General features: G+C 40.8%; 1 protein-coding gene and 1 long non-coding RNA gene across 3 annotated transcripts; one reads left to right on the top strand and one right to left on the bottom strand.

The window, feature by feature from the left end:
* Nucleotides 1-3,030: 3,030 nt before the first annotated feature.
* On the bottom strand, nucleotides 3,031-17,471 carry slc2a13b (solute carrier family 2 member 13b). Of its 2 annotated transcripts, XM_036212610.1 has the most exons (13): nucleotides 17,250-17,471; nucleotides 16,223-16,683; nucleotides 13,207-13,366; nucleotides 10,228-10,436; nucleotides 10,030-10,138; nucleotides 7,102-7,265; nucleotides 5,903-6,017; nucleotides 5,127-5,252; nucleotides 4,930-5,048; nucleotides 4,580-4,732; nucleotides 4,211-4,383; nucleotides 3,316-3,384; nucleotides 3,031-3,218 (listed from the first exon to the last, which is right to left on the bottom strand). In XM_036212610.1, exons 1-13 carry the CDS (start codon nucleotides 17,372-17,374, stop codon nucleotides 3,210-3,212), a joined length of 1,992 nt encoding a protein of 663 aa, XP_036068503.1. In that variant the 5' UTR covers nucleotides 17,375-17,471; the 3' UTR covers nucleotides 3,031-3,209. The 2 variants fall into 2 exon arrangements, with proteins under 2 accessions (XP_036068503.1, XP_036068502.1); XM_036212609.1 differs by having other exon boundaries at nucleotides 3,031-3,384.
* On the top strand, nucleotides 12,148-17,113 carry LOC118598916. The gene is made up of 2 exons (XR_004948147.1): nucleotides 12,148-12,206; nucleotides 16,204-17,113. It is a non-coding gene; the product is annotated as an uncharacterized LOC118598916 (long non-coding RNA).
* Nucleotides 17,472-18,702: the final 1,231 nt, after the last annotated feature.

Genomic DNA, 18,702 nt, shown 5'->3' with positions numbered 1-18,702 from the left:
CTAGATCCCCCGACAAAATAGGACATAACAGGGGTCGTTATTTGAAGAGTTTGGGAACCCACGATTTAATAGTTGATAAATAAAGTCAAATTATTATAACTTGAAGACATCTTGTGTTTCTTGCAACATATTTATGTCCAGACAATATATATCCAATTACTTAATACTGATCAACACATGCTAAGTACATAGATGCAGATTCTGGTTGTTTTCTGTGGATGTTAGAGCTGCTTTTCTGGCAGGGCTGCTTTAGGAAAGATGTTTCTCCATGTGGCAGTTTCACCTATCTGAAACTCCACACAGGAACTCACACATGCATTTCATACACTCAGGGACCAAGCTAATGCTAGCTGGGTGGGTGTACACACTCTAAAAAACATCTGAGCAAGATCCCTGATATCATATGACAAACACACACAGTTGTCAATTCCTTTATTATGTTGGGTGGTTTGTTTGGGTGCATTTTGTTAAATGTTTTTTTTCTTTTGCTGACTTGTGCTTCCTACCTTTCAGTTGTACTTCCTTGGTCAAAGGTTCCGAGCTCCGTTTCTGGTGGGCTTTTGTAGTGTCTGACCAAAAGTCAGTCGTTAAGCCCAAAGTGGAACAACCTGGCCCAGAGGAGGGGCCATGTATTAATCGTCATGTTCACGGTGGTTGGGATGGTCTGTGTTAGAGTTGGCTCTAATGTGGGCCGTTGCCTGCTGTAGAAAGTATTTTTCATATAGACCAGGTTTGTCTTTTGCCTTTGCTTGGACCTGTCGGTCGCAGTCTGGACCCAAGTGTGACACTACAGCAGGGGTCACCAACCTTCTGAGGGCTACTTCATGGGTACTGAATCACATGAAGGGCTACCACTTTGAAATAACAAATTGTGTTCATTACCGTTTGCGCACACGAGGGAGAGACAGAGCAGAGCAAGTGTAACGACGACAAACTACACCAACACAAAAACGTAAAAAATGAGTAACATAAATCTGAAAGGATTTTGTTGTTATTGATAAGAAGAAGACAGAATTTAGAATCTGTAAGAAAATAATTTGTAAAAGAACTGACTCCAGAACCGACCTGTGCAGAATCCTGAGAACAACTTTCTCCAGAACAGATCAGATTCTGACGTGAGAAACCAAAGCAGCTTCACAAAGATGAGATATTTGCTGTTTCTAAATCCCTTTGTCATGATTTACAAACTTGATTATTTTTTTCCTTTTCATTTTGCACATTATAATTAGGTTTTGTGTTGTCGTTGTGTTTTGTTGTTTCACTTTAAAAGTTGAACAGTAAATATATATATTTCTTATTATGTATTTAGTACATTTTATCTGGGAGGAAAATAAACATAATTGAACATAATAACATATTTTACACTTATAGATATAAAACCCCTTTTTTTTACATCAGTTATTCATTTTTTGCATGAGTTTATTGATAAGTTAAATAAAACAACAAAACAACCTGAAGACCTAAACGATCCAGATGGTTCTAAGATCTCTGTGTGAGGAGCTACAGCTCTCTGACGTCTCCAAAGAATCATGACAGGAGAGGATTTCCAAATTAGTGCTTTACTTTTTGGACTGTTTTAGATTCATTTTCTCTGTGGAGATTACAGAAAGAGATTGTTAACATATGGTTTTGTGTAGTTTTCTGGAAAAACACTCTTGTTTACATTTAGACAAACGTTTAGATTGTTGCACTTTTTCTATTGGCCTAGAAACCGACCCCGGCTCCCCATCAAAAAAAAGAAAACAGTTACGTGGCCCTCACAAGAAAAAGTTTGGGGACCCTGATTTAGAGAATCCATGTAACTCTGTATGATATTAACAATCTCATTATTTCACTGATACATTTACAGTATGTGAACTGGATCAGATTAATATAAATAGATTCAAATTAAATAGTAGATTTTTAATGTATTCCTAAACAAATGTGTATGAATTTGTAAACTTAAAATTAAATTGAATTGAAGAATCGAAAGAATCGGAAATAATCTGAATCGAATCGATTCAGGCTCTTGTGAATCGAATTGTTCTGGAAATTATAACTGATACCCAGCCCTAGTTTCTGTGACTCTGGGAGGCGGGGCTTATTATTGTCTTAATGAAAATGGAAAAATAAATGTCTCAAAGTCCAGGAACCCCGAGTAGGCAGCCCCCCCAGCAGCTGTCTGTCTGCCGGTGCATCTAGCGAGCGAGCTCTGCTGGACTAAAGGAGGCTGGGTCACTGCAGCCACAGAGCAGCCACAGTAGGCTAACCATCTGCCCGGGGTGTTTCCCTTCTTCACCCGCCCCGGTAACTCTGCAGCCCCAGGGAGTTTAGGAATTAGATGGAAGTTCAGGACAAAAACACTCACATCAATAAATGATTAAGTCATATATGCATATATATACACACACACATATATATCTATATCTATATATAGATATATATACACACATACATATATATATCTATATATATATATCTTCATATATATATAGATATATATACACATATTGTGGCGACCTGGGGGTTAGCCCCGCCTTCAGCTCATAAGACTCATGGGAAGTGGGAAATCTTGGGTGTGTTAAGTTGCTCACCATAAGTGAGGGAGCTGTGAGCAGAAGTCACTTTCATGCTGTTTGAGTGCTTTGAGTGATCGGAGTAACAGTGCAGTGAAACTAGCAGAGAAAGGAAGTGATTAGCATCTCTGCCTTCTTCTTCTTCTCTGGGTGCGATCTGGGACATGTCAGGGTCAATGTCAACCCTGTAATCCCTGCTGTGGGGGTGTTTCTGTCAGGTCTTCACAATACATCAGACCTTTAATTCCCATATCACATCTACAGATTACCATGAATATTCTTGCTTGCAATGTTCACTTGGATATTTCAAAAGTCTTCAGCTTTGATTAATTTGCAATGTGGTTCTTCGTTCACTTTAAGCTGATCCTGGTTCAACCCTATGGAGTTTGCTCTCATTGCAGTAAAATAAACTTCTATCTAAAGGTAAAGGATTCCTCTTCTATTGAATTGCAGAATTACTAACATTCTGAAATCATAAATTTTCCAAAAACATACATCTTTTATTTCAGGTTTCGAAACACACATAATCATTTTTTTTCACAAGACATTGTGTACAGTTTACAGATGCTAATAGTTCTTTTAAAACAGATTTGCGTTTATCAAAGTGCAAAAGGATTGTCTGTACAAAGGAGCTCTGTTGTTGAGGAATGGTGATTATTTCAGCTGCAAGAACAAGGACATACAGAAGGCATATTCAGTGTTGTCACTGCTTCAAACAGAACATCCAGCCATTTTAAAAACTCCTCATGGCTGTACTTACAGTTATATAGGCTATGGCACCGTCTGAATCCAATGCTCCATACTGTGCTGAGCTGTATCCTGAACCATGCTACAAAAATGGTAAAAGTCATTCTAGCAGTCCAAAAAAAGATTTATTCAAAAAATGTGCAACAGCAGCCCTGTGCAAACAACACCTCAGTTAAGAGCTCCGGTTCACCCAAAGTGCAAATTTAACCCACATTCACCCATCCAAGACATTCTCACACAAATGTATTTTCAGAAGATTTCTGCAGAATCTGCAGCCCAAGGAGAAATGTTTTCAAGTGTTTCATCTCTACAAGTGGAGATAGCGAAATCTTCCTGGATAGATCCAGCAGATAAACCCAGAGTGCACACCAACGAGGAACGGTCAGACCAAGTTTCCAGAGTCTCTGGGGGAATGTCTGGATGATCCAGAAAGGCGGGACGATCCGGTCACTTGTACCTGAATCTGTTTCTAAAATAGTTTCCCTTTATGAATATTTTGATTTGTGGTTTTCTAAAAATAATGATTACACATTATTCTGTAAATTCAGGGATTATGTGATTTAATAGCTGAGATAAGTAACATCCCAGAATCAGTGTTTATACTCATGTCTGACAACATTACTATTGGCAATTTGATTCCCTTTTTTCTTAAAAAAGACAGAGGTAAAAAATGAGGAAAGGACAGAAGAAAAAACTGAAGGTTTAGCATAAAACTGTCAAATTGACCAAGAAATCCCTTGTAGTTTCCATTAAAGGCCACTAGAGGGCCACCTTATCGCCTTGAAAGGAAAGTCTCCCACTCTTTCAAAGAGAAAGGTCAGGACCCAGAAGCAGGAAAAAGAAATGGTCCCAGTCTAATCTGCATCAGAGTTTTCGTCGTCCGAGTGGAAGTAGTTGCTGCCTTTTACCCGGATGTAGTGGACGTGGCGGTTGTGTGTGGGCGAGGAGGCTCCACAGGAGCACAGCTGCCCCATGAACAGGTCCTCAACGTCCTCCAGCTGTAAGCCCCTGGTCTCTGGGAGACAGCCCAGCACGAAGAGCAGAGCCAAGAACACCAGTCCGGTGTACAAGAAGAACGCACCTGCAACACAGACATGCACAGGGCTTTAAGGACTCCAGGAAAAGAACCCTGCAGAAATGCTTAACATTTTAACATGCTTAAACATCACAGAATATTTAAGTTCTTGAAAACAACTGAAATACAGGTTGAGTGCTGCTGGACAGTGGTGTAGAAGGTTTTATGAAGAAAAGCTTGCACAGTTCTTCCTGAGCCTTACCATAGTAACTCAGATACTCAGCAACGTGCAGGAAAGTCAGAGACACGAGGACATTGAAGATCCAGTTGACGCCGGCGGAGCAGGCATTGCCAGTACTGCGGGCCCAGAGTGGGTAGATCTCAGAGTTTACGGTCCAGGGCATGGGACCCATCCCTGCAATGAGGAGGAATTGGTTTTACTATCACTTCTGGCAAAAGCGGTGAAGGCAGTAACTATTTTTAAGAAGGTTCCTGTGGGGACATGTTTGATGTTTTCAAAAACGTGAGAACAGCTCTCCGCTGTATTCACCGAGGGAGATTCAGGACAAATACAAAGGACCAAAGAGATGACAAACACACAGAAACTCAAACCTGGAGCAAAAAAAGCCAAGTAGAGAATAAGGCCCATCAGGACAACCCAGGAGTAGGATGTGGGGCAGTAGTTGTAAGCCCATATTGGGCTTTTACCCTCTTCTGACTTATTGTAACACCTGCAAAAACAAAAGAAACATTCTCATGAGACACATTAGTCGTATCTCAAGAAACTGAAATCAAAAAGAAGCTCTGACCTTCCCCAGGCGGCGTGATCAGTGGACGCCTGATGGACGGGAACACACGAGGACTCAAACACTTTGGTGCCGTTTTCCTGGAAACAAAACCCGCAGCCTGGATCCAACATGCACGGCTCGCAGGACCTGAGGGACGGACATGCAGGACAGACTGCTCAGCGCTGCCATGGAAACGTGCGGCAGGCATTTCACAGATTCTAGATCATTCTGTTCTGATCATTCACTGTCTGGGAGGTTTTTCAGGACCTGAGAAACATTCATGCAAACAAAGAGAAATGAAACATAGGAGGAGATTGAAATCATTGACATAATCACAGTGAAGGGAACATAAAGAACACAATATAAGCCTGTATTAGAATCCATTTTATCCTGTGGATTGCTAAACCTGTTTTAGATTAAGTGGGACTAGGATTAGCATCACATTTTTCTATGCTGTGTCTCAACGTCGGTTTTTTCTTTTGTGGGGACTTTTTTTAAATATATGTAGCCATTTTATTCCGTCAAAAAGTTACAATCATTAGGCAATCATCGGTGTAGTATAAACATACATGTTTCTGCACTTCCTAAAAATGTAACCACAGCCACACAGCCTCATCTGATAGTGTTAAAGTGACAGAATTATATCTTTAAAGACAGGATTTTAGCCTTTGTAGAGAGTGCTTTTCTGAAGAAAGGCTTTGCAACCTGCAAACATTAGCAGCAAAAATACTGTTCATTTTAAAAGTACTCATGCATGGCTTTTTGGAACTGTTAAAGGGATGTTTTTGTTTTCTTACTCATAAAGTCTGCATGTTGAGTTATTAGGGTCGACTGGGTGGAAGGTAACAGGCGGAGAGCTTTGAGCAGACAGCAGGAATCCAACCGCCAGCAAAGCCAGACTAAGACCAGTACCTGCAAAAAGAGGGAAAGGAGCTGCTCTTCAGACCAGGTCCCACAAGACTTCAGCTCTAAATCCAAGCCCTGATCAGAGCATCGTGACCTGCTTTCCGGGAATCCTGAGAACAATCGCATCTTTTGTTTTCGTACCGATTACACAAAACTATTTTTATTTAAAAATGTTAAAATATTACATTTTATAAGTTGTTTGTTAGCAGGCTCTAAAGATAAAAAACGAAATATTTCTATATGAAAAGTGGAGAGGTCTTCTGGAAATGTCCCATCAGGCTGAGACCGATAAGAATTACCAGGATACCTTTGACAGACTCAAGATTTGCCCAAAAAAGCAAAAAGGCGTGCTGGAAGAAGGTGCCAGGAAGATTAAAGTCCGAGTAGCTTTGTTCCCCTCCAATGAAAAATCCTGTTTTTAGAGTTTCTAACACGTCTGTGTGGCGTTTTTCTTCTGAAAGCGAACAAATATAATAAGAAATCATTTAGATTTTGCATTTTCGAGTATTTCTCCTTTTAAATCAATCAAACTGTCTTGGACAGACTCTGTTTGAATGAATGATCTTCTTTCATCACAACAGCTCTGCTGCACATGCACCGAGTGCTCTACGACGCATCGATGTCCTGCAGGCCGCCTGCAGTTTATCCATGTTTCCCCTGCAGACGGCCTTCCATCTGTAAGGATGGAAAGCCAGCACTGAAACTGGATGCCTCTACCACACAAACTGCGTTCGGTGTGAAGACGGCTCTAGACTGCTGACCCGCTGACCCCGCCCAACATAAACAGAGGAAAATGGATGGATGGAAACTCTGGTCACTGCCCCCCTGCTCAACCCCCCCCCAATCCTGTTTGCTGAGGATTATCAGCTCTGTTCTGTCAGCCTGAACCTGGATTCACATGCTGATTATTTCTGACCAATTGAAATTGATTCTTGAAGCAACATTGCTGTAAGTCTTGCTCCGTTTTAGTGTTCAAAAAACCCCAGAAGGAAGAGACTTGCTTTACTTTAGCAAAACTTTGAGTAACACCATGCTTACACAGTCACTTGTCTTTCTGCATTCCAAAACCAGCTGATGTGACCGTACTAACCTAAAAGACTGCCCAGCGTCAGCTTTCTGCGACCCACTCTTTCCACGAGCCACACGCCAACCAGGGTGAACACAAAGTTGGTGGCCGAAGTGGCAGCAGCTAACCAGATGGCCTCTTTGTCGTCACGCACTCCAGCCATCTGCAGAATAGTTGCACTGTAGTACCTGGATGAAAGGTTTCTCTAATGAGAAATCAAATCAAGTCAGACTTTATTTGTATAGCACTTTCCCAAAAAACAATTTTACTCAAAGTGCTTACATAAAAACATCAAATTTAAAGACAAAGAACAAGACATCGCTCACCATAACAATGAACCCCCCCCCCACCCCCACCCACACACACACACACACAGACGTACAAACACATGCACACACCATGGGAGAAAATAAAAATAAATACTAATCACTAGAATAATGGAAAGTAGAAATCTGGCTTTGTACTGAAGTGAGTAAACATTATTTTAGGGACCTGTCCACATCAGTGACCCCCCCAATCAAGTTTACAGAATACACTACCACAGGACCCCCCAGATCCAAGCAAAAAGCCAGACCCGGGAGATCCCACTGCAGCGACCCTGTTCACTGACAGGGGTCAATCACTGATGTGGAGGATCCCTCAGAGGAAGACACTGGAGTTAAAAATGTAAAAGGAATAAAATAGAATATAAAAAAATAAAAAAATAAAAAAGATATAAATAACCAGTCAAGTAAATACATAAATAGACAAGACAAAAACCAATAAAGGTAAAATAAAAAATATCAATGGAGTAAAAATAGAGCATAAAACAACTACAATATCAAATAACTTTCTAAATTTTAACTAAAAGCCAGATTAAAAAGGTAGGTATTGAGCCTTCCTTTAAAAACAAGAAGTCTCTGCGGCCCTGAAGCATTCTGGGAGGCTGTTCCACAGGCGAGGTCCACAGTAATGAAGCCTCGCCTTGTGTGTTAGTCCTAACTTTAGGAATAACTAAAAGGCCTGTTCCAGAGGACCTCAGGGTCCACGAGGGCTCGTACCTTAAAATCATATCAGATAAATGAGAAGGTCCGATACCATAATAACATTTATAAACCAATAAAATAATTTTAACGTCAATTCTGAATTTCACAGGGAGCCAATGCAGCGGTTTTAAAATCGGTGTAATGTGTTCCCGCCCCCTGGTCCTCGTCAGCACGCGTGCAGCTGAATTCTGTAATAGTTGAAGGTTTGATATCCTTTTTCTGGGAAGACCAGAGAGCAGGGCATTACAGTAATCTAATCTACTTGAAATAAAAGCATGCATTAGCACCTCTGTGCTGGCAAGAGAGAGGAATGGGCGGACTCTGGAAACATTTTTAAGATGATAAAATCCTGTTTTAGTTATATTTTTAATTTGTGGAATAAAATTAAACTCAAAGAGTCGAAAATCACGCCCAGGTTTCTCACACAGTGAGAAGTTTTATAGTTTTTAGTTTAGATAAAACAAGCTCTCTTGTCTTCAGAACCGATCACTAAAACCTCTGTTTTGTCCTGGTTGAGCTGTAAAAAGTTCTCTGCCATCCACGACTTAATGTCTAAAATACAATTTAAAAGAATGTTGACCTACTCTTCATCATCAGAAGACACGGCAATGTAAAGTTGTGTATCATCAGCGTAGCTGTGAAAACAGACGCCATGTCTCCTGATGATGTCTCCAAGTGGCACCATATATAAATTAAAAAGTAATGGATCTAAAATTGAGCCTTGGGGGACCCCACAATTGATGTCAAAGACCTTTGAAGAGCATGTATCCATACTTACATAAAATCTACGATCTGTGAGATAGGAATAAAACCACTTCAGAACAGTACCAGAGATGCCCAAACCTCTCAGCCTACAAACTGTATCAAATGCTGCAGTCAGATCCAGTAGTACCAGGACTGAGAGTTTCTGACAGTCAAGGTTACATCTAATATCATTAACTATTTTAACCAGGGCTGTCTCTGTGCTGTGGTTTGTCCTAAAACCAGATTGATACTCTTCAAATATGCTGTTTTTATTTAAAAACTCATTCAATTGTATTAAAACTATTTTTTCAATCATTTTACTTAAAAATTGTAAGTTGGATACTGGTCGATAATTATTTAAATTGTTAGGGTCTAAATTACTCTTCTTCAGCAGAGGCCTCACCACCGCCGTTTTAAAGGCAGAGGGGAAGACCCCTGTCTGAAGAGAGTAATTTACTATGTTTTGGGGCTCAGGCTCAAAGGAGTCATATTGCGTTTTTAAAAGTGATGTGGGGATTGGATCTAAAAGGCAGGTGGTTGGCTTTAACTGGGAGAAAACTCGACCACGTACCACGGCATCAACCAGAACAAAACTTTCCAGTGTTTCCTCTGATAAATACAATGCTATTGATTCATTAAAATCAAGGTCTACTTGAGTTAAAAGACCAGATCTAATAGCATTGATTTTACTCCTGAAGTGGTCTGCGAAACTCTCACATGTAGCATCTGATGCTGTCATGGAGGACCTCTGAAAATCTCCGTAGCTCAAGGTGTCTATTGGTTTAAAGAGGAATTTCAGATCATTTTTGTATTGTATGATTAGGTTTGAGTAGTGGAGGGTTCTAGATGTTTTAATTACTTGACTGCACATCATTTGTTGTTCTTTACAAATGCCTTTATGTAGAGTTAGTTTTGATTTCCTCCACTTCCTCTCTGCTCTCCTGCATTCACGTTTCATGGCTCTGATGTCTTCATTTATCCAGGGTGCCGTAGGTCTAGTTTTCACTGCTTTTGTCTTAAGTGGGGCTACAGTATCAAATGCTAACTTTAGCTTCTTATTAAAATACACAACCATAAAATCTGAGGAGTTTGATATTTGCAGCCACACCAGGAGTTGTATATCGTTTCCTCACAGTTCTCACTGCGCCTGGACTCAGGATGTCATCGCTGACAGAAGACCTACATGACTGTGTTGATCCCAGACAGCTGCTGAAACATCTGGAGGCCACAGCCAACAATCAGAGCCCTGCGAGTCGGACCATGACTGAGAATGCGTAAAAGCACAACGCCACCTGTTCGTCACAACAAAACATTGTGAAAAAAAAAAACAATAATGCAACCAATAAAACCCAAAACTTGCCATTCCCTGCTCTGTCTTCACCTCCCCGAACTTCTCTCTCTTCTTCCTCAACGCTGGCTTTTATGGAGTCATACTCCTCCTCCACGTTTTGGTCTCCTCTGATCCGGCGGAGAACCTGCAGGGACTCTTGGTTCTGGCCGTTTTGGAGGAGCCAGCGAGGACTCTCAGGCAAAAAAATGAAGCCCAGGAACTGCAGCACGGCGGGTAGAACAGACAGACCCAACATGTACCTGCAGCAGAGAAAACAGAGTCCACTTTCACTGAGCTTCAGAATCTTGTTTTCTAAAGCTGCAACCAAGAGACAGTGAGGATAATCGACTGTATAAATCTTCATTCACACAGAGCACGTGACGAGCTTTCAAAAACACACTGAATGTAAGTTTTGGAGGACGTATTTAGCATATTTGTTCCACTGGACTGTGGCTACCCGATACCAGCACATGTTCCCACAGCTGGAAGAGGGTTGGTGTTCAGACTTTTTCTGTCACAGCTCTATGCTGATGCATGTCAGAATTCCAGCCAGAAACAAACCACATTTATTCATTTCTCCCTCATAATCCATTTACAGACTGTTGATACTTCCATGATTTGAAAAGGACACCATTCATACATCACTACCAAATCAGAGTTCTTGACTGGTCAAAATTCAACCAGTTGATCTTTCAATGCCAATTCAGTGGCTGCACATTTTGAATGAAAAGGCAAAAACTTAAACTTGATGTCCAAAAAGCAGATTTATTCGCTTTTACATAGACTTTTCATTACAAGTGGTTGCTTGAACGCGTGTCATCGAGGGTGGTGTGAACGTAGCTTCACAGGCCTGAAGCGGGCGAGTGTGGCGTCATCCATAGAAAACTGTTTTACTTTCAGCTCCAACCAAATAAAGTCAATTCAGGTGCCATTTTTTGCAATAAGAATGATGCCATGTTGCAGTCAGATGTTGTCAGTAAGCAGTGATTGGTCTAAGTCCCACGTATCAAACTCAAGGCCCGGGGGCGGATCAACATTTTCTGCTATCAACTTCAGTGTTTTCAGCTATCAATTTCAGCATCTTCAGCAGCCAAATTCAGTTTACAGCATTCACACTAGCATTATCATTGGTAATGCTATATATCTAGTTCATAATTATGTTAAAAAGTTACGTTTTGAATTTTTTTAAAACGTAGTTTTAGAGTGTTTAATAAATGTTTATCCTATTCGACCCGCGATCTAAGGTTTTGGATTTTGGCCTCCTGTGTGATTGAGTTTGACACCCCTGGTCTGTCATTGATCAATGCCAACCGGTCTCACCAATCAGGAGTGAGTTTGTTGGAAGGCCACACCCTCACTACTTGAAAGCGTTACACGAAATCTGTCAAACGTTTCAGATGTTCAACGTGAGACCACGTACTTTTGATGAACCATCTGATTGGTCAGCTTATAACCTGAATAAATTCAACTACAGAAAAAAATTTTAAAAAAGTGATTTTTAAAACAAACAACAAAAAAAGGTTTCAGATTAAGAATGTGTATTCTGACCAATAGAATGACTGAATGACAGCTGTTTATTTCTCTATAAAAGTCTGTGGGACTTTGGCTTTCTGGTACCAGCGGTTACAGTCTGAAACGCCAGGGGGAAAGAGTCACTCAGTCCAGTTCTCATATGCAGTTAATGGTGAAGATTAAAGAAAACAATGGGGGAGAAAGGGAGGGATTCAGTCATACCTCCAACTAGGGGTGTGCCAAAATATCGATATTGCGATATATCGCGATATTTAGTCCTGCGATCGATTCTCGATGGGTTCTCACCAAGTATCGATATTATATTTTCATTTAAAGAGGCTATAGCGCTGAGCGTCTGAGTCGCGCGCCGGAACTATGGGCGCACGCTGCGTCGGACTTTAAATAGCGATGCACGCGCTCATTCGGGAGAAGCACCGGTGAGATACAGGCTCTGTAGCGCGTGTGTGAAGCATGCCTACCTGTCAGCATTTATCATCCATCTGTAGGAGATCCACCCGGTAAGAAGTGACTTTGTCTGAGCGCTAGAATGTCAGCGATCTCTTACTTTCTGTTTGCTGTGGGAACTGGGCGCGTGCTACGCAGTTGTCTGTGTATGCTTCAAGGAGCGTCGGAATTTTCGCTTTTATACACTTCAATGTTTAACCTGCTGCTGTACGGTGTAACTTTGATAAATTTATAATGTGACGTTTTCAAACAATGTAATTACTTGTTGCTAATGTTAATTTTAAAGTAATTCTTAAATAAAAAAGCAGGATTTGATGTATGAACTTAAATTTAAATGTAATTAAACTAAAGTACATGAATTCACTGTAAAATTAGGGAGAATGCTAATTAATTGAAGCACTTAAAATTATATTTATTGCCATTATTATGTGTGTTTTAAGGTTTTTACCTATTGACTGCTGACTGACCAAATGGAAAAATGATAAAAATTGGAAAAATAATCTCAAGTAACAGTCTGAGTAAATCAGCCTTTATTTTTGGATGCTCAGCCCTTTTCAAGTGAGAGAAAAGTGCACGAAAAATTAGGTCAATTTTGAGAGAGGCTGTTAAACATTATATTCATCATCCTTTGTTTTGGAGGTAGATAGCTGTCACTACTTGACTTATTTAATATTTGTTCTGTTTACAACAATTCTGCACTAAGTAGTGTCACTGCTGATCATGTTTACTATTGTTAACATTGAATTTGACAGATAATTCCAATTTGGTTGTTGTCAATGTTTGTCAAAGACATAGTTATACTGATTTCAACAATTTTGCACAAAAGTGTGTATAATTTGTTGCACAAAATAAGAAAAGTTGTTTAGTATGATTGTGTTTAAGGTAAAAAAGACAAATGGGGATATATTTCCCCCAAAAAACATGTTCTATATAATGGTAGTTATTAGAGAGGATTTTTACCAATTATCGCAGTATCGCGATATTATCGATATCGTGAGCCATGTATCGCGTATCGTATCGTATCGTGAGGTACCCAGTGATTCCCAGCCCTACCTCCAACCATCTTCACTCAGATAGCTGAAAGCCCCATCGATCACGCTGGCGATGAACTGACCGCCAGTGATGAAGAGTGAATTGATGGTGACCAGCTGACCTCTCAGATGAGGAGGAGAAACCTCTGCGATGTACACAGGAACAGTCATAGATGCAATGCCTGATGGGAAAAAAATACTTCTATAAAGTGATGAAATATTAACTATAGCTGGAGAAAACTGCTGGACAGCGGTTTTTGAAGAGAGGGACTTTGTTCCCTCTGGTTAACAACTGAGCTTATTCCTGGCAAACAGGATTAAACCAAAGAATAAGGATGTGATCAAGGAATAAAGGACACACACCCTCAGTTACAAGACTGAATACATGCAAAGTCTTTATAGAAATGCTCTAGGAGAGGCTCAGTTGATTTGAAAACATCAACAAGTTCTTCCTTCTCACCAGATTCTCCACCCAGCATGAACTTGAGAATCTACAGACAGTCATGTGCCGAGCTGAAGTCAAGAACCTCCATTAACATCTAACAAACATTTACACAACAGAGATTACTGGAGACATTTTCACCCAGGGAAAGACATGTTCCACTATGATAACGTATGTCAACAAATGTGTCGAGTTATTTTACCTCAATCACCTGAAAGTAGGATTTAAGGATAAAGTATATTGATTGATTAAAGAATAATACCTGTAGATACATACTGAAAATGAGTACTGAGAGTCACAGCAGTATGTGTTCAAAACCACAGAAACCAACAAGATTAGGTTTGTAAAAAGGTATAGAACTCATCTGGAACATCTGATTTCACTTAAAGATTCTCTTCCTGTCATGGTTCTTCTCTTTGTCTTTTCATGAACATGTGATACAAACAAAAAGACATCCAATCACAACTTGTTTCTACCAAGTCAGGTCAATTTCAGTTGGCTGAAGGTGAACCACAGTGAAGGATGTGTGTGTGTTGTGTTCACTAAGCATATGATAAAACCTTTTTTCACAGCGCTGCAAACAGTACCTTACAGTCATATGACTCACTTTTATTGGGGAACAGAGCTTTTTAAGAAGTGTTTTTAGACATCATCATGTTTGGTAAAGCCAGTTTAAAGTTCCACATGAATACATACTAGATTGTATCAGTTTAAGTAAAAGATTTGGAGTGTATCGTATTGCCAAAGAGTTAGTTGAATCTTTTAAGTACCATTTCGTGGACCATGTACTGAGACAAGTTTCCAACATTGACTGTAAATGTGAACTGGACTGAGTGACCCCTCCCCCCTCACATTCTATTGGTCAGAATAACTAATCTTGCTCTAAAACCTTTTCTGACATCTTCTTGACAGTCCTCTATTTTTTATGTCTTTTCTGTAATACAAGGGATTCCACTTAAAAACTGATCAATCAGATGCTTCGATAAAAGGTGGTCTCACATTGAACGTTTGAAAGATTCTCCAAACCTCTCTTTCAAGTGGAAGGTGTGTGGCCTTCCAACAAGCTCGCTCCTGATTGGAGAAAGTGGTTGCCATAGAAAAGACTCAGACCATCAATTGCTTACTGACTATTTCTGGTTCCAACATGGTAGCTTCCGTATAATGAAAAAAATCGAGACTGAATTGACTTCACTTCATTGGAACCAGAAGTAAATCATTTTCTAGAGGAAAGTCACACACTGTCTAGTTCTCTTAATCAATGTTATTGAATCATGTGAGAGGCAAAGATACAGAACCCTGCCTAAAAACAAAACACAAATACTCAGAGATGCAGAGTTCATCTGTTCTTTTTTTATTCCTTTCTAAAAAATAATAATAATATTTTTTAAAAAAGATGTGTGTTTTTGCTTGAGAAGGGAACTCCTCCTCTAGGAGGGACCATAACAGCATTGATCGTCTAAAAGACACAACTTGTAGATATGGTTTTTGAAGATGTTGTTCCATACACTTGTCATGACTGGACAGTTCACATAAAAACTGTTCCTGATGCTCCTTAGTAACTCCTTGTGTGTACATTTTAAGTTCTGATGTGAGCACCATAGCTTTCTCCACCAGAGGTACAAACTTTTTGTGAACACAAATTAGCATCTTGTATGCATTAAAGTTGGGATTTAATGAGTACAGATTAGCATTTTGCGCGTTCAAAGGAGTATTTTCTAAATACATATTCTTATTTTGTGGCCACAAACTGATTATGCTTAAAATATCCAAAAAATGTGCATTTGCGCTCACAGAACACTACTGACTGTATAAGAGAATTGGACAAACCGAATGTGATTTGAATGTAGCGTCCCATTCCAAGAAAATTAAGTTCAGTTGTCATTTTTGTGATACAGACGACTTGTTGAAACTGTTGACTGTATATAGAACTGGACAGAGCGACTGTGACGTCACCTGTCGAAAATCCCACACCTCTGGCTTCAGCAAAATGATGTCAATTCAGTCACCATTTTTTCTGTGATAAGAATGCTGCCATTTGGAGCCAGTCAACAGAGACTGGTCTGAGTGGGTCTCAGTCACGTTTCTATGGCAACAACTACTGTTGCCAATTGTGAATGAGCTTGTTGGGAGGCCACACCCCTTATATTGGGAGAATCTTTCAATAAAACCTTCAAACATGTCTTTACTGAGGCGTCCTATGGTCAGTTTATAACGTGAGTAACTTACAAAAAAGGAAAAGTGTCATGAAGAAAATAAGGATTAGCAAGAAGATGCAAGAAAGAAAGAAAGAAAGAAAGAAAGAAAGCATATCAGAGGAAGAATCTTTATTCTGACCAATAGAATGCCTGAATAACAGCTGTTTATTTCTCTATAGAAGTCTATGGGATTTTGGCTTCTTGGAACCAGCAGGTACTTCCTGCTTGGTCCAGGGGTCACTTAGTCCAGCTCTTTATATCCAGTAAATTCAAAATACTAATTCATAGCATAATATTTATTCGTGGACACATAGGATTAATTTGAGAGAAAACTTTTTTTTTTTTAACCCTCATGTCATCTCACCTCTTCTTATGTTTGCAGTCATCACACCTGAACTCACCTATGCCTAGGCCCACTATGATTCTGCCAACCAGGAGGACCACCTTGTCCGGGGCGAGCGCCAGCATGACTCCTCCGAAACTGAAGATGAAGCTGGCCAGAAGGATACAGATCCTGCGCCCCAGCCAGCCGTTCAGGACCCCTCCCGCCAGGGCGGAGACAGCTGCGGCCCCCACCGTGCTGGAGACCAGCAGCTCCTGCCACAGGGCGCTCAGGTTCATCCTCCTCTTCAGCAGCAGCATCGCCCCTGAGACAACCCCGGTGTCATATCCGAACAGGAACCCCCCCAGGGCGGAGAAGAACGCCAGCACATAAACAAAGCCCGGCGTGGAGGCGTCCCGGTCCGGTGGCTCCCCGGAGGCTCCAGACGGAGGCCCGATGAGACTCCGCTCCCCATGGTCCGCCGCTCGCTGCCTCCTGCTGCCCGGCTCTCCCATAGGCTTCAGGGGGCGCTCATCAGCCCTGCGGGACACGGGATTTGGGTCAGCTGCCGAACCCGCAGCTTCGAGGGCTTTGGCGAAACGTGACGAAGCAAATCCAGTGTTACACCAAAAACTGTGACCTGCAAGATGTTGTCACCACTTTAATTAGATTATTGACATGGTTTTGTGGGAGAATGCAAAAGTATTCTTAATATTTCAGGTGCACCTAAGAACATTTCAGTGACTGTAATCGGCATTAACATACATCAGAATGTGTATAAAGATGTTCTTGATAACTTTGCAGCAGGTACAGTCAGAGAAGATGAGATCTGAGTAGACTTACTTAAGCTCAGAAACTTTGTATATATGCACATAATGTTTGGCTTTTAATGTCTTCATTGTTTTAGAATTATTTTGAAAAAAGGGTTTTTGACGTGTTAATAGTTACAAAGCCAAGTTAAAAAAAAAAAAAGAATAAAATTTCAATTATGCGGGAAAAATGTTTGCTAATTTAAAAAACACATTTTGTTTTAGGGGGGGCTATAGTTCCGGTAACGATATCCGGTAGGTCCCAGTTTTCGGTGTAACACCGGGAAACCCACAGACCGTTTGTGGAGAAAACAAAACCGACACGGAAGCCCGCTCACAGAAAACCCCGACACGCTTTCACGGAGAACTTGGCAGCCGGTAGTTGAAGTGACGCCGAGTCGTTTCCGTAGACCGAGAAACATGAACGGAACCTGCTCCAAACGTGTCTAGAAGTGTTTGTTTATAATCTCAGCGGCCGCCATGTTCTGCTGACGTCACAGGCACGACTCTTAGAGGGGAACGCCCCCCCAATGGGGGTTTTAACCCTTTAACACCTGAGGCGTTTCCGGGGATAAAATCTTTAACATTCTGTAACTTTTTAACCGGCTCGACGAGCCGCTTTACTTCCTCAGAATCTACTGGAGCGATCGTGTTAATGGTTGAAATGTTAATCAAAGAACATAAACACTGTGTTCTTAATAACACCGGAATTCCAAACGTGATATTTGACATTATTGTATCCCACATCAAACGTGCGCGTGGCTGCCTTATGCCAGTCCTTTTACTGTGACAGATAAGAAGGAAGGACCGCCCCTTACCTTTATTTATTAGGATCCCAAAAACTCCGTCCGTGAAAACTTCAGAGTTCTGACTCCGGTCTCTGCTCAGCAAACAGGAAGCTTCTGTCAGGGGTCATATGATGTGGCTGAAAAGAAAAGAGGAACACGCCTTCTTCAGCTGCTATGTGACCAACCGGACCTGCAACTGCTGACTGACCGGATCACTTTAGTCAATATGGCAATCAGAATATGCAAAGGCTAAAAAGAGATATTGATAAAAGCTGTTCACTCAGTCGTCAGTTTGAGGAGACGTTGATGTTTTGGACTTCCAAGCACACTGAAATAATTTGGAACAGACTAGTTGCCACAAATGATTATTTTATCTAATCACCGATTATTTTTATTTTTTCCGTTTTTTTCATTCGTGAAGTGGATGTAAAACACATCTCAACCGTCATTAGCTTTAAACTAACTAATATATAGCACTACCTGCGATTCAATTCAATTCAATTCAATTTTATTTATATAGCCCAATATCACAAATTCAATTTGCCTCATTGGGCTTCATGCCTGTAGTTTTTACAGATGCACAGATGGAGTCATAAAATATGCACAATAGGTAAAAACTAAACAGACTATAAAGAACGGTCATCCCTGTCCTTAGACCCTCCCTCGCGGTAAGGAAAAACTCCTAAAAAAACCACCTGAGTCAGGAAAAAAAGAAGAAACCTTAGGGATTCCCACATGAGGGAGAGATCCCATCCCAGGACGGACAGGCGATACCAGAACGGTTAAAGAAAAGTTAGCTGCTAAAACTGCATATATGAGTAGAGTTCATTCATATAGAGCTGAGGGACGAGTGATGATTAAGTCCATAGTCCAGATGAAGCAGAACTGCAGTCCACGACCAGGAGCAGGAGGACAGACGACCCACCAGGAATCACTCCCACTCAGAGATGCAGGATGGTGTC

This window comes from Oryzias melastigma, linkage group LG6 (genome assembly GCF_002922805.2).
Source record: "Oryzias melastigma strain HK-1 linkage group LG6, ASM292280v2, whole genome shotgun sequence".
Taxonomy (NCBI): domain Eukaryota; kingdom Metazoa; phylum Chordata; class Actinopteri; order Beloniformes; family Adrianichthyidae; genus Oryzias; species Oryzias melastigma.
Note: the sequence above shows the minus strand (reverse complement) of the source record. Positions and strands in the feature narration are given on the sequence as shown.